The following is a 16,614-nucleotide window of genomic DNA, read 5'->3' as shown; positions in this document are numbered from 1 at the left end:
TGTGAATTGATGTTCTGTGTTTGGGACGCATTTCTGCCCTTTTTGTGCATTTTGCCACAAGTAAGGTAAAAGGTGAGTTTATAGAAGTATTATTTCTGTGTCGACACGTTTCCGAGGCGTCGTTTTAAAGGGACACTGCGTTAAAAATGACTCGCACTGAGTTAGTGGACTGTGCCGATTGGAAATAATACCTGTTGGGTTACCAAGGTGGTGACGACGCATCGGGAGAGGAAACAGCAAATAGCAATGAAAGCGAGAAGGTGAGAGTCCTCTTTAGTGTGACATTAGTAAATTCAAGACCAAGGAGCCTGACAGGTAATACCAGAGATGGCTATTCTTTGTAGCTTTGCGGACGTTTGATGGACTCACTACTGACATAAAGACAGATTCTGGACCTGTGTGCCTCTCAGACGTTGAAAACGGTTACGTCTCCGTGAGTTAATTTTCAAACATACATATCTTGCCCTGTGACTTTTATTTGGGCCCACCTTTAAAAAAATATCCCCAGTAATGAAAGATTGCAGTGAAAACTGATGAAGTATGGCACCGATAGCGATTTTAAATAAAATGGGGAACATTTATTTTTTGACAGGTGACAGTTTTCAGCTGCCATAATGGAGAAATACGAAAAGCTGTCCAAAATTGGTGAGGGTTCCTACGGTGTGGTGTTCAAATGCAGGCACAGAGATACTGGCCAAATAGTCGCCATCAAGAAGTTTGTGGAGTCTGAAGATGATCCAGTTATTAAGAAGATTGCATTGCGAGAAATACGTATGCTGAAGGTGAGAAGACATTAGTTCTGGTATCAAGTTTTCCACATGTCACACCACACGTGTACACTTGCACACACACACATGTGCATGCTACATGAATTGATGAAAGAAACTTGTCAGGCTGTGAAGCACTGACACTGAAGTGTCTGTGATGTGTGCTCATCTTTTAGCAACTCAAACACGTGAATTTGGTCAACCTGCTCGAGGTGTTCAGGAGGAAAAGGCGGCTCCACTTGGTGTTTGAGTTCTGTGAACAGACAGTCCTAAATGAGCTTGACAAACATCCCCGAGGGTAAGTCAAAGCAGCACAGGAACAGCATGTGACAAATTAACTTTTTAAAATATCTGTTCACTCTTTGCCAGTTTGGGATTAGTGGTTATGTTTGTTGTGGTAGAGCTGCTGAAGGGTAACATACTTGGAAATTCAAATAATCATTCCCTTCAACCTCCAGATGTGTTGATAAAGTAACATTATAACTAAGGAATTTAGGTTTAAGGAGTCATCTATTTGGCAAATAGTTTGCCAAAGAAGTATTTGGTATTTCTAACAGGAGAATGACAGAAGAAAGGAACAGGGTGAATTAGAAAGAGGGAGCAAGACTGTAGCTAAGAAATTCTGGTGACAGAAAATGCTGGCAGTAGAATGAGGGCGTAATAGGCAGTCTTAACATGAAGGATCAAAAAGTAGGAAAAAATAGCTCTTGTCTTTTCTCTGCACTTTGAGCAATGTATGGTCGCAAGCCAAGATTTCAGTTTAGCTTTTGTCACGTGAACTCACGTAAACCACAATGGCTATCTGTTGTCTTACCATTTTTCTTTTTCCCACGAGACTGTGCAGCAGAAACTCTAGCTGGTCTTGAAAACAAGGGCGCTGCTGCTTTTAAAGACAGGCCTAGGATTACCCGGGTGACCGCAGGGCCGAGTAAAACACCACTTCTTTTATTGAAATGACTGGAATGACAGATGAGGACATTGTAATTTGTAAATAGTTTGTCTGTTTTTCCTTCCTTTGTCTCTTGTGGTCTCTAGGGTACCTGAGGCTCAGCTGAAAAGTATAGTATGGCAGACTCTGCAGGCTGTCAGCTTCTGCCACAAACACAATGTCAGTATATTTTATTATATGTTGCACTTCATCTAAATGATTTGCATATATTTATCTGATGCAGGTGAGCACATGCCTTATTTTTGTTAAATTACTCATTGCTGTAATACTTCCTTTCCTCTGTACTGGTATTTGACTTAGTGGCAAATGACTTACTGTGGAGGATGGTTGACGCATTCCTTTTTATATTAATCAAACCAAGTCTTTATTGATTTGATTTATATAAAAATGCTGTTTTGTTGTTTTTGGGGGGGTTTTTTTGTGTTTTTTGTTTTTTACTCAGCAAAATCTCACGTATATAGTTATTTTATAAGTTAAATTATCTGATATCCGTAACATATTCATTTTTTAAATATATTTTTTCAGTGATTGTTATTTCCCAAACATTTATCTGTTTTTAAATGTTATATATTGCTCTTTATGATACACAGTTCTGCTTAATTCTGTAGCTAAATCTAACTACCGACTATATAAGCACCTTTTTGTGCATCATTGTAGCAAATATACTATTTCATAGTCATTTTTAATGTTCTCAAAGCTTTTATTGCAATGTTTGTTACACGTCATAATAGGTTCCCTTCTGAAATGTCAGTCTGTAAAACTAGTTGGTGCCTGTAGGGGGAGCAGTTCGCCTTATTGCTCCCTCCTATACACGCACACATACGCACACATATATATATAGAGAGAGAGATAGATAGACAAGCATAGGCAGTCTATCTGGTAAATAAAAAATAAAATAAACTCTTAGCCATACAGTATTAAGTTAAAAGTGTGACGGTTTCTAATCTCTTGCTCTTGTTCTTCCCCATTCATTTTTAATTTGCCAGCCTTAACATAAGCTTGTGGCTCTGACACAAAGAGACTGTATATCATGTTGCCTAAATCCCTGATAATGACTGTTTGTCTCACAGTGCATTCACCGTGATGTAAAGCCAGAGAACATCCTCCTCACTAAAACCGGAGTCATCAAGCTTTGTGACTTTGGCTTCGCCCGTATTCTGAGTAGGTCATTCAAGGAAGAGTGTTAATTTGTCTGTAATGACTTATTCAACACAGATCCTATATGTCAGCCCTGCTCATGGCCACCTCACTTTTAGAGTTCCAGTGAATGCATTGTACAGTGAAATGACACTGTACAGTCTCTCTTTACCCCTGCTGCGTAATGTTTCAGTGTCATGTTTCCATACATTAACATGTAATCTTTCACCATGTCTTGTAATCCCTCCCTCAATTATGTATGTGTTATTTAGTGTGCATTATTCAGTATATTAATGTTTATGTGTATAAGTTGTCACCATGTGTATTTGTGTTGGTATACTAGCGGGACCAGAGGATGACTATACAGACTATGTAGCAACCCGCTGGTACCGGGCTCCTGAGCTGCTGGTCGGGGATACTCAGTACGGGCCTCCTGTTGACGTGTGGGCTTTGGGCTGTGTCTTTGCCGAGCTCCTCAATGGGAACCCACTTTGGCCCGGGAAGTCTGACGTTGACCAGCTCTACCTCATCAGGAAAACTCTGGGTAGACTGAAGAGCTGTTTAAAACACTAATGACATCAGTAACATCAGCATAAATTTACATCTACAATCAGGAGAACTGTCTTCTGTCAGACAGTCTGGTAGCTTTTTTTTTTTTAACTAGAGAACTAGTTGCTCAAAATAGGAGCTGTTTCCTCTTATTTAGTTGCTTGAAATTTTTTCACAGTATTGTTAGCTCATTGCACCCATTGCATGCAAATTGCTATTTTGTGTGAACTGAGCCAAACTGGTTTAGGTCCGAACACACCCTCAGACAACAAGAAACTTTTCACAGACAGGCTGGGTTAATAATCAAATTTCTGACCGTAGGTGACCTGATCCCCCATCACCAGCAGGTCTTCCGCTCCAATGTTTTCTTCAGTGGAGTTAGCATTCCTGAGCCTGATACAATGGTATGAAAACTATTAAAACCAAATCTGTGTTCGTAATGAAGTCATAATGAATGGGGTTATATACTTTTTTTTTTTTTTTTTGCTATAGGAACCTTTGGAAAAGCGCTTCCATGGAGTGTCTCCCCATGCCCTTCAGGTTATGAAGGTATATTTAGTGTAATACAGACTGGCTGATACAGCATCATGATTAATGCTACTGGACAATTTGTCAAAGACAATTTTTAACCAAATCAGTCCTTCAGGCCCAGCCAGTATAAGCGAGTCAGTTTTTGTCCACATATTTTGAAAAGCCTTTGCTTCATGCTAAGTCTCTGTGTTAACAGTCATCCCTGGTGATGGATCCTTCTTTGCGCCTGTCCTGTGAAGAGCTGCTAGAGCTGCCTTACTTCCAGGAGGAAGGAGGACTCAACTATGGCCGTGAGGGGGAGCGCCTAGGAAGACGACATGACAGAGGCTCCCGCCGCAGACAGGCTGGGGTCAGTGTGACACACAGGGGTTTAATCGTGCAAGAAAATGATCCAAAGCCCAAAGAGATTGTCCACACTGCTACAGCTACAAATGTCCTTAAACCGGTGAATGCAACTCTACACAGGCTGACAAGACATTATCCTAATACATTGTTTCCTTCTCTCTTTCACTCTCTAGGCTCAGTACCTCCCTCAGTTACCAAACAGTAACATCTCACCTGCACCAGAAGTCAAGAAACAAGTGAAGCAAAAATATCACCTGCCCAACATATAATAAATAAATTCATCTAGTGTTTAGTGGCTGAAATGTGTAAACGATGGAGTAAAGTTCTGCTTTGCGCAGTCATTTAAATAAGCTGATTTGAAGGAACATACGTTAATGTTGTGGTAAGTAAAATACGATTTTAATTCTGTGATTACTTATAGATATAAACGATATTCTTCATACAAAAAACAATAGTTTATATATTATGAGCTGAGATTAGGGCAAAGAATGCACAATCTGTTCGTATCATAGCTAAAGATACATCTACAAGATTGAAACAAATGTCTTGTAGTCACCACTGTGCCATTGCGAATTGGCTACAAGACTATACCGGTTTTCTGATACATCCAGTAATTACTAATCATACATTAAAATAGTTGAGCATTTTACCATATATAAGAGAAACAAATGCATCTATCTTCAGATTCTGTAAACATTGTTGATGTTGTTAATGTAAACCAAAAAAAGAGCATTTAGTACTGGATATTAGCCTGTATACTTGATGTTTAACTTCCTCACACAGTCTTAAGGTTTAATAAAAACCCACCACGAAAGCCAATACTTTAAATAATTTGATGGGTTCTTAATGTACTCCAGCCACTGTCTCAATGGCGATACCTAAGGTCAGATGCAGGCATCCACTGTTACTCAGCCATCCACTGGAGTACGCATCGGCACACCAGCATCCTGACACATGGCTTGATTCATCACCTGACCTCAAACTTATCAAATTACAGATTTAACTCCTTGTTATATAGTTCAGTGATCTGTGCTGTAGACAGACAGGGTTTACCATACACTATAAACAGCCCTACTTTTTTTTCCTGGTCAAAGCAACTTTTCACATAATGATTAATAAAATTTCCCATTCATCAATGAAATTACTTCATATGGATCTCTTCTCGTGGTTTATTGTATGATTTCTTTAAAAACAAGAGATTTCATGGAAAGATAGGTGGGAAAAGAAAATATACCACACAGAACAACATTGGATATGCTGTAAAGAAGATGATAGAATTTATATAGACAGAAAAACACACTGAAGCACGGGGCATGAAAATTGATTGTAACAGCTAGTGATATCAGTCTTAAAAGTTTAGAAGATTGAAAACCCAGACTATAGTTTAAATCAGCATTACTACCCGGGTGTTGCAATAATTGTGTATCTGCGAGGCACGTTGGCAAAGCCACTGTACTCAGGGCTGAGGTCTATGCTGTCAGGCCCGCCAGGGCAAGAGAAAGTGAAATGTTGCAGCAGTGACACCAGGAAGAGGAAAATCTCCATGCGAGCAAGAGACTCTCCAATGCAAGATCTCTTTCCTGGAAGAAGAGCATAAATAAGTCAATGAGAGAAACAATATACATCTAACTGTGATGGAAAAAAAGATTTTTATGATTCTTCTGTTCACAGAAAAAAATCTTAGAAATAGTTACTCAGAATATTCCAGGAAAGGGCATAATACCACAAAAATGTGTTAATAAAGTAGATCCAATGAGGAGCACATTTTCTAAAGGCGTGGAGGATAGAAGGAAATGTGCATCATTACCTGCAGAGAAGGGCAGAAATGCAGGGTTTTTCTTAAAGTTCCCATTGTTGTCCAGAAAGTGCTGGGGGTTAAAAGACCGTGGAGTTGCCTACCGTTTTTCATCTTTTAGCACAGAGTGCAACAAGGGAATAATTAGTGTATCCTGTTGAGACAAGATGTTCAATCAGATGGGACATTTCTTATCTGGGAACATTCTGCATAAACAGCACTAAAATAGATTGCATCAAAATACCTTGGGAATTGTGTAACCCCTGAAAGAAATGTCATGTAGTGCATAGTGAGGGATGCTCAAGGGGATAATATCTAGAAAACGTTGAATTTCATGGAGGACTGCGTCTGTATATGGAAGGGACTTCTTGTCTTCCATACAAGGGCAACGCTGTCCAACTAGAGTGTCAATTTCCTGCTGAATGGTCTCTTTGGAATGAGAAGAAAATTGCAACATAATTAGTGGCGAAAGCTCTAAAGTCAGTAGCAAATCAGCAAAAAATAAGATTAAATAAAGACTTTCAAATATTTTAGTGCTGCTTTACAAAGAATTTTGGAGTGAACAATTAACACAAATTACCAATTATAATGTCATTCAGTCTGAAGTTTTATTTATTTTTAAGAGAAGAAAATCATCAGAGCAAGTGTGTAGAATTTCATTTGCTTTCTGTTTCTACCTTGTATTTGGGGGTATTTGATCAGAACATTTAATGCATATCTGATAGTTGAACTGGTGGTTTCAGTTCCTGCCAGATAAAGATTCAACACTGTTGACACCAAGTTGTCATAGTGGAACTGGCTTGTAGGAATGTGCTTTTCCAGAAAGTAAAAACAATTTTATCAGTTTAACAATACAACCTCAAGATTAAAATTAAAGACTTTAAAATGCACTTGCAGGGGAATACCAATGCAAAGGAATTGTCTTATAATAGGGGGCATGCACATTTGTAAAAGAGCAATTATCAGCAGTAAATAAAAGAAGCCTAAGTGAGGTAATTCACAAAGATTTAGTCTGGTTATTAAATTTAGTTCTGTCACACCTTATTGAGTCTTAGGAGGAAGCAGTCAATGTAATCTCTGGGTGAACTTGCGTCCAGTGTGTCCTGACGTTCTTGGATTTTATTCATAATAAATGCTCTCATCTCCTCAAGTTTGGTAAACACATTGTGATGTGAACCTGGCAACCACTCCATCAACCGTGGGAAGATATTATAGAGCTGTGATGAGAGAAACAAAAAAAGACTCGATTGCTGTGTTGCAATGTTGCTGAACTCTAGCTATTATTTGGGCACATTTGGTTTTTAATTGAATCACTCACCCGCCATGCCAGTTTCATGTTATTGTTACTTTAGCTTTTACCTGGCCCTGAGAACTGCTGCCAAATTTCAAGGTGTCTGAGATGATCTGCAGAAGGTATAGGAAGTGTTTATCATCATAACTGAAGCGCTGGCCAAACACCAAACAGCAGATAACATTGGACACGGTGCAGCTCAGGAAGAAGGTTGGATCAAAGGGTTTAGCTAAAAAAAAGAAAAGAAAGAAAGACATTCATCAGTGTCACCCATGAAACAACAAACCGACACTAGTCAGGAGTCAACAATTTTCATTATAGTCCTTTTTTATTATTATCAAGAATTATATGAATACTTAAACAGTTGCAACAATGGCACTCAATCAAAAATATATGTTTATTTGTGTTAAATGCTTTTTTTAAGTTTAAGGTACATTTTTAAATGTTAACTAATTTTGTATTTTATTTGAAGCAGTAGGGCATGCAAAGATTAAAATTGTAGTATCAGTATTCTAACAGAGACATTACAAAAAGTCCCTGTGTAAGAAAACGCCTGCAGATGATAGGAAATTGTCTTTTGTTACTCAGTAATCCAGCAGAAAACTAAAGAGCATCATGACAACTGACACGTACAACAGCCCTGAGAAACTGTGAACTTTAAAATTTACTGATATTTACTGGGAATTGGGCTTACCAGCAGTCAAAATCGCATCAAAATATATGACACTGTTTTACCTGAGAGCTTTTAGGATGATGTAAAAATAGGCAACATTTACTTATATGTGTGCAAAAACAGATCCAAAAATTATGGTGTTTCTGGAGCAACTTTTGATTTATTTATAACTTGATAATCACATGATTTGTGACTGCAAATCACTTAGTGTTGGTCAAAAAACAAACAGCAAGTCACAATGGACATGGTGCAAAAGCTCAAATGTACAACATCATTTAGTTTAGTTTATTTTGAATGTGTGAATATTAGTTTATAACTCTGTATATGACAAACTGAACACACAAGACAAGCACAGTCACCTTTCCATATTCTATACCAACCATTCATCTTTTTAATGCAGCCCACCAGATGACTGCTCTCCTCCTGGATCCACTCTTCCATTCCTTTACATCCCATCCCAAAGTCTCTCAAAGTTGTCAGGGTAAACCTTTGTAGCTGTTGCCAACACTCTCCATTGCTAACACCCAAACCTTTTGAAAGGTAGAAGTAACGCATAGTTTCATAAACATGACCTTCACAAAAAAGACACATTGTAACATTAAATCCTCTATATTACCGTAGCCTTTGGAAGCTTTGAAAAGTAATGGGATAGGTCCTCGGCCAGAGAAGTTATCTGCTTGGTCCACCAGCGCCTCCTTCACAGCATCATACCCCAACAAAATCACTGTGCGTTGGGGGCCCAGATACATCGTCATCACCGAGCCATATTTATCACTGAGCTGAAGGGTTAAATGGAAAAATGAGTGAGCTTATACAGACATACCAATCCCTGGGATCTTTAACACCAAAGCATAATCCTATGCCACAAGCAATGAAATATTTTGACAATCAGTTGAGGCTGATGTCTGTAAATAAATAAATAATGGTTTACTGGTATACTATAATGCTGTCTTACACAATAAAAATAACAATCAGCTTAGTGGTTTTTCCATAAGAATGCACAAAAACATGCACATACACACTGCAATCAAAACAGTCAGAACATTGTGTTAAACATTATGTGGGGGTTTATGTGTTAAGAAGTAATTCAGTCACCTTTAGCATAGTTTTGAATGGGGCCCTTTTGTCCATTTGCAGCACATTTCCGATGACAGGCAGGGCAGAGGGTCCGGGAGGTAAGGCAAGTTGCCTATGACTCTTGATGCTGAAAAGTTACAGTAACGTCAAGACAGCCCCTATTAAAATCAACGTGCCAGAAAACTCCATGATTTTCCAGGACAGAAACTCTTGCTGTTCCCTGGAGTTGAAATGGCTGAGAGATCAAAAGAGAACTAATTGAAATGCAGCCATTTACGCTGCTTGTCAGGCGCTGGTCAACCTTTTGCCTGGATTTCACGCTGTGCTGCGGAATGCTGTTGAGCAATATGCTCAGCCTTGTAGTCATACTTGAATCTGTCGGTTACATGTTTAATTTCAGATTGGTGTGAGAACAGTAAGTCCTGAAGGAAAACCCCTTTTTTATGCTTATGTTACTAAACACCCACATGAGAGCGAAGGAAATCAGCTCTGCAGAAAATGCCACTGTACTGCAAGGAATAACCCTTGTCTTAGAGACAGTGGCAGCAACATTTGCATTATTCCATAGTAAATACGAAGCACCTTTTTGTTTAGCCTCCAATCTGTCATATCATCTGGGTTTATTTGAAAAGGTTAAACAAACAGAAAAAAGAACAAGTTACATTAATAAATACAGACGTAATCAAATGATCAAATAATGAGTTTCAGTACAAGTATTAAATACTTTGTGGTTTGTGTTTAAAAAATAATTTTGTTTTTAGACTGGTAAAAATACGAGTTAGTATTTTCATTGAATAATTAAGAAATGTGAAAAAATGTAAACAACAAAAATGGGCCCAGTTGACATATGAAAAGTCAGCCCTTTACCGTATAATTGAGCTAACAACAAACACCTCTTTGTTAGACATAGTACTTCCAGTCATATTAAATTGAGTGGAGCATCAGCAAAGAGGCAGCAAGAAAATATAATTTTGTGGTATTAAATATTTATATACATGAGCTGTCTTATTTAAATTACAATTTCCTCTCACAAGGAAATGCACAAGAGCAAGAACATTCACAGGAACACATTCAGCAGACAAAAACAATAGAAAAAGAAACAAGATTCCATTAAAAATTGTGGGCGATCGTGGCTCAAGAGTTGGCAGTTTGTCTTGTAATCGGAAGGTTGCCGGTTCGAGCCCCGGCTCGGACAGTCTCAGTCGTTGTGTTCTTGGGCAAGACACTTCACCCGTTGCCTACTGGTGGTGGTCAGAGGGCCCGGTGGCGCCAGTGTCCGGCAGCCTGGCCTCTGTCAGTGCGCCCCAGGGCGGCTGTGGCTACAATGTAGCTTGCCATCACCAGTGTGTGAATGGGTGGATGACTGAACGTGTAAAGTGCTTTGGGGTTCTTAGGGACTATGTGAAGCGCTATACAAATACAGGCCATTTACAAAAACACATAATAAAGGAATCTAGACTGACTGCGGTTTGTAGTTTGTACCTGAAGCCAGTTCTATCAGGTTTAGTTTGTACATCAAAGGTTAAGTATTACAGTTGTAGTAAATAAATGGAAGAACAGGGTCAAGTAGTTTAAATCCTTCTTTCTTCTTTATACAAGTGATGTCATTGATATCTGTCAATATTTTTTTCCTGTTTTTTTAAATTTTTGAATCAGTTACTGAATGTTCAATCAAGGTCTGCTATGAAGCTATGGTTATCAGTATTTTTAAGCCAAGAGTGAGCAAGAATAATATGGGTTCAGGTTAACAATATTTCTACTGGGTTTAATAGTATGTTCAAACATACAACCATACAAACAAGTAGCATTACTCCAAGAATTAACCTTTGGAACAAATATCTTCTATGGAAGTGGTAGAGGACGTTGTGTTTATACATAAGCAGTGTCACTGCAGTGTTGCACAATTATGGATTTATTTAGATAACATAGAAGTTACATATTTAATTCTTTGATGACCGCAACAGAAAAGTTAAAAGTTATTCAGCTATGCCAAAGTTGTTTCTTCCTTAGAACTGTCTTGTTTTGTAGGCTAGAACTGGTGGATTCTCTTCCAGCCAAGATCCGGCTTTGCAGACAGCAAGCTGTCATAATGTCCTGAGAGGACAAATTGGTAACACTGCTTTGACACTCAAAATAGAGCCAAAATTCAAAATACTCACTTTATCTTTTTCCTCAAGTTTTGTGGTGTTGTGTTTTGAATTTTTATTTTTGTTCGGCCTTTGTGATTTTGGTTCCTCTCCCTGTCTGTCTCCCATTGTCAGGTTTCTGCCATGTTATGTTAAATGAGAGTTTTGTAATTGTTAAGTGTGTCTTTTGTTGTTCCCTATCTTACTTTGTCTGATGGTCCAAAATTATTATTTTTTTTAAAGTCACGTGGTTAGCCAGGGGACTGAAAGAGTCTAATTTGAGCAGTTTGCAGTTCATCTAGTTGAAGGGTTATATTTATCTAATATCTAATGTTAAGTATCAACTGGATCATGAAATGCACCTTTAAATGGAAGAATAGATGACAGGTATTGTAGAAGCTTTGTGAATTAAGCTTCTACAATACTCACTTTTTTTTGATTAAAGTCTTGTTATTAAGCAAATAATAAGTAATTATTGATATAACACAGTTACATATTACAAGTTAACTGCAGACTGCAGACATGGTGCTTCAGCAGCATGATGACAATGACAATGAAAAATGTCTTCATGGTGAAGACCAGAAATTAAGGTTTGACCATTTTGGGGATCGGCCCGAGTTTCGCCGTAATCGACAACAAAGTAAAGCTAGTTTTCGGCTACGAGCCCGACACGGAACCCGACGTATTATCCAGAGGTCCCTTTACTACAGTTCGGAGCCGTGGACCTGTTTTATATACACGTGGAATAGTTTTCTATATGAGATTGCTGCAGAAAGTGCAGCCTTGCCTAATGTCCACCTTATATTAACCTCCTAAGACCCAAACTCTTTCATGGCATGCATTTTTAATTTCTCTTTCCTATTTGGGCAGATTGGGACCTGATGAATGTAAAAACAAAGAATTTCCAGATTTTATTTTATTTATTTATTTATTTTTTACATGATTTTTGTTTCTGAGAAAAATGAGATCCACATATGAGGACCCCAAAGCGCTTTACACAACCAGTCATCCACCCATTCACACACACATTCGCACACTGGTGATGGCAAGCTACATTGTAGCCACAGCCACCCTGGGGCGCACTGACAGTATTCAGAATACGTTACTCTCATTGAGTAACGTAACGGAATATGTTACAAAATACATTTTGGGGCATGTATTCTGTAATCTGTAGTGGAATATATTTTAAAAGTAACCTTCCCAACACTACAAGTTGGTAATATTTTTTGTGTATTCCTACCCTGTATTTTGGGGTGTTTAATCAGCACAGTGAGAGCTCAGGGTGTAGCTGGTGGTCTCTGTTCCAGCAACAAACAGATTCAATACAGTAGAAACCAAGTTGTCGTAGTTGAACTCACTTGAGGGATTGTCCTTTTCCTAAGGAGACAAATTAGGAATATTTTTGTCTCAAAAGAAATTACAAAAAAAAAAACTAAATGCCTTTTCAGCAGCAGGCAACAGACCCACTTGAAATATAGTTTGAATAAATAATACATATTTGAATGCATCATCTCTACTGAAAAAGTCCTAAGTGTCCTTAACAAAGCAACTGATCCTTCAGTTCTTTCCAACCTGATTAATTCTGATGAGGAAGCAGTCAGTGTAGCCTCTGTGGGAGCTGGGGTCCAGGGTCTCTTTGTGCTCTTGGATTTCCCTCTTGATAAAATCTCTGGCCTCCTTTACATGTCCAAAAATAGTTTGGTGGTAGCCAGGAAGATGGTCCATGATCCAGGGAAAGATGTTGTACATCTTCCGGGGAAAAACAAAACAGCTTTATTTGTTTAAAGACGTGTGGAAACATGCAATAAATTTGATTGTGTATCAATTTTTTGGACAACACACTTCAGGTTTGTTGGTTTGGAGGTAATAATGCAGAACTATTCAATCAGTATGTTTGTCTTTTTTTTTATTATGCCCACTGACCTGACCAAGAGGACTACTGTTAAACCTTGTGACCTTAGGCATGATGGTCAGAAGGTGCAGGAACTGCTTGTCTTCAAAACTGAAGCGTTCCCCAAAAACCAGGCAGCAGATCACATTAGAAATGGTGCTGCTTAACACAAATTGGGGGTCAAATGGTTTACCTGGAGAAAAAAGGAAAACGACAGTTGGAAATAGTTAGCAAAGTTACGAATTACAAATACAACTATGTGAAATCTTTATTTAAATAAATCATCTCATTTAGCTTATAGTTTCTCTTTGAAGAAAGATTTGACAACGAGAAACAGTCTCAACCATCAACACAAGACAGCATTATGATTAACAAAAGAAAAATATCCACCTTAATCAATTGAAGTCAACTAAAGCTAATTATCATATGATGATAACATGAAGTTCAATAATGAAGTCATCTGTCTGGATTTCTGGGCTTTTCGACTGCAACTCTTTTCTTTTTCTCACTTCCGCTTTCCTGTTTTTAAATCGAATTCTTTCATCATCACAATGATTCAATAATTTGATTTGTTTTTCTATAAATTTCTAATAAAAAAGTCTCTATTCAATGTGCTTTAAATCACAGTGTGTTTCTGTCATTTTACCTTTCGAATTCCCCCTCAGCCATGTCCACTTTATCATTGTTGCTCATCCAAGACTCCAGCTGTGTTATTATTCCACCAGCATCGAGGCCCATAGGTATTGTGCTATTTTCTGCCATTGCTGAATTTCCACCCTTCTATATTAGAATCTACTTGCCAAACATGTTGTTGTACTTCACTGTCTGCTATGGAGTAAATACTTAATATTTGTTTTGGATTGTTTGTTTCTAGAATGTACTCCAGTAGTAATAGGGTGAACGTCTAACACAAGGAGCCACACACACACCTACAGCCCAGTTAGGATCAACAAATACACTGACACACATTTATTTGTACTGTGAGAGGACTCTGAGGCTGCAAACTCTTCACATAAAGTATATAACTGTAAATCAGCATGGGTAATTTAATCTTTTCCAAGCGCATCAGTCATGTCACAGCAAGCTGACGTTATAAATGATGCTTTAGTGTTTTAGCAGGATATGCAATACTTTATGTTTTCTATGCAAAGATTAAAGAGTTCAGACAAAACAGGATTTGTACATGAATTACAAAATCTGATAGTTGTAGACTTCGCCATATGTTACTAAATTATTTGATGTATTTTATCAAAATGTTAATGCGTGTTGTTGCATTTTGTTACATATTTAGTTTTGTTTCCCTAACCTCTCTTACTACTACAGCCTATTTCTTGTGCAGGCACAAATGAAGAGTTTTGTAGTGTTTCCAAGAAATGTTCTTGTTATTAAGTTTCCTTTTTTTCAAAGTGACAGTAACTTCTCAGGTAAATATTGAATTGAACATTTTTTGGTCATATTCAAGCTACTGTACTCGAAAAAGAGTGAAAGACTCGAGCAGTGATTGAGGGAAAAAGAAAAACAGCAGTCCTTTTTCAAATCCACCCTCAACATGTTGAAAACGCACCTTTAAATGTACGTATGTGAACCCTCAAGTGTTGGCTGACTTCTTGGATCCATTCTTCCATCCCCTTGCGTCCCATCCCAAAGTCTCTCAGGGTTGTGAGTGTGAAGCGTCGCAGCTGGCGCCAGCGCTTCCCATTACTGATTGCTAAACCTGAGAAGATGAAATGTCAAGCTTAGGAAAACTTTTACACAAACTGTTATTTGAAATTTCTTTATTTTCATGTAAAGTTGATTTGGAGTCATGCCAAAGAAATCACTGGTCTTGAAAACTGATATATGGTGTCTTGTTACCATAACCATTGGTAGCTTTGAACAGAAATGGTACGGGCATTCTGCCTGTGAAGTCATCTGCCTGATCCACCAAGGCTTCTTTCACAGCATCATACCCCACCAGAACCACTGTCCGCTGCCAGCCCATGTACAGTGTCATCACAGGACCATAGGTTTCACTGAACTAAGACAAAGCTAAGAAGAAAAAAACCTTTTTTGTATTCATGCAACGTCAGCACGCAGCTAAAATAAAAATCCAGACAGTAATGGAGTGTGCTCTTGAGACTGAAGAAGTCACTTGGATGAGTGACGAAACGTTTCTCCCACAAAACGCTACGTCCAGATGAACAGAATCCACTTTTGGGGAGTGTGCCCTTGTTTATTCTTAAGTTACTGAACAATTTAACAATATGAAAAATCCTGGAGGTCCTGGAGGCAGGCGATACTTCCTTCTTTTTACACTAAACAGCCACAGCAGAGCTAAGATTAGCCCTGCCAAGATCACTGTGGCAGAAAACTCCATAATGTTGTATTTTGTATTTTTGTCCTTCCTTATATACCTACTTTCTCTCTGTGATTGGCTTCTGTAGCTAGTTTATATTTAACAGGGGTTTGGCTGGTTGGACACACATGACCAATGTGATGTTTTAATCTTGTGCACCTTAGCACACTTTTACCTTGTTAATGATGCTCATTGACAAAAAGATGTTGCAACATTTGATTTGAATAATAAAGTCAAAACATGTAAACCATCCTCATTTGACAGTCTACACTGCCCTCTACTGGAATCAAGATTTGGCCCACACACTGCTCTGACACCTGTTTGAACATTTACACGCTGTCTGCAACAGCATACGTAACTATTATAAAATAGGTTCAGTTTCTAATACAAATCTGCTCTCTTACCAAACCAATCAACTCTGTGAAATGAATCCAAGCAATCCAATACTGTGCTTCACTCGTAGAAACATAAAATATGTTTACAGTGAATGCTGTTAAAGTAGTAAATACTTATGATCTAAATTTGAAAGGAACATTTCACAAAAATCTTTGTCAGACTTTATTTGGATTATTTTCTTTTTCATATGAAACTGGGTTTACCTGCTCAGCACTAAGGAGAAACATAGTGATTACAATTTAATGTTCAAGACTAGGTGTTTACATAAAAACATATGCTTTGTTGACAGGCCTAAAGTAATTTGTACTAGCTATTAGTTAACTTATAAGTGCAACACATACTGTTTATATTGCTTTTGCATTTGGTTTGGTTCCATTTTGAACCGAGTCAAGGAATCCCTCATAATGTGTCTATACCAAATTTTGAACTATGTATCAATTTAGAAAGCAGCAACAAGTTACCTGAAATTAGTAAATGCACTATTCTTTTTTTTTTTTATTAATTTCAACACCATAAACAGAGATAATATATTTTTTAGATTTTACATCATTTATTTTGAAAAAAATTAAACCCACTAGTCATGTCATACTGCAAACAATGAGCATGACATTTGTAATTATTGATAGAAAACAGTTGTATATTAACATAAAGCCCTAAAATAAAGACATGGTGCTTCAGCATCATGATGACAATGCAAAAACAAGCAGATATGAAGGTTGACTTCAAAGAATAAAGCAATGTGCTTCTGGAAG

At 37.9% G+C, this 16,614-nt stretch overlaps 1 protein-coding gene and 1 pseudogene across 1 annotated transcript; one reads left to right on the top strand and one right to left on the bottom strand.

Annotated features, from left to right (window-relative positions):
- The first annotated feature begins 614 nt into the window (after window positions 1–614).
- On the top strand, window positions 615–4,547 carry LOC146619314 (cyclin-dependent kinase-like 1). The gene is made up of 9 exons (XM_085370257.1): window positions 615–782; window positions 944–1,065; window positions 1,803–1,875; window positions 2,787–2,877; window positions 3,197–3,397; window positions 3,724–3,806; window positions 3,895–3,951; window positions 4,130–4,282; window positions 4,452–4,547. Exons 1-9 carry the CDS (start codon window positions 615–617, stop codon window positions 4,545–4,547), a joined length of 1,044 nt encoding a protein of 347 aa, XP_085226383.1.
- Window positions 4,548–5,676: 1,129 nt separating this feature from the next.
- On the bottom strand, window positions 5,677–16,089 carry LOC146619313 (cytochrome P450 2F3-like; annotated as a pseudogene).
- Between the last annotated feature and the right edge of the window lie 525 nt (window positions 16,090–16,614).

This window comes from Diplotaxodon limnothrissa, linkage group LG14 (genome assembly GCF_057381915.1).
Source record: "Diplotaxodon limnothrissa isolate DT_005_m linkage group LG14, D_limnothrissa_male_GT1.1, whole genome shotgun sequence".
Taxonomy (NCBI): Eukaryota; Metazoa; Chordata; class Actinopteri; order Cichliformes; family Cichlidae; genus Diplotaxodon; species Diplotaxodon limnothrissa.
This window is presented reverse-complemented; position numbering and strand designations above follow the sequence as displayed.

Bases quoted from the DNA above. Each gene is read 5' to 3' on its own strand.
- LOC146619314 (XM_085370257.1), top strand. From the start codon at position 615: ATGGAGAAATACGAAAAGCTGTCCAAAATTGGTGAGGGTTCCTACGGT. The intron at 3,398-3,723 runs GTAGACTGAAGA...TTCTGACCGTAG, and splicing joins CCTCATCAGGAAAACTCTGG to GTGACCTGATCCCCCATCAC. The intron at 3,807-3,894 runs GTATGAAAACTA...TTTTTGCTATAG, and splicing joins TTCCTGAGCCTGATACAATG to GAACCTTTGGAAAAGCGCTT.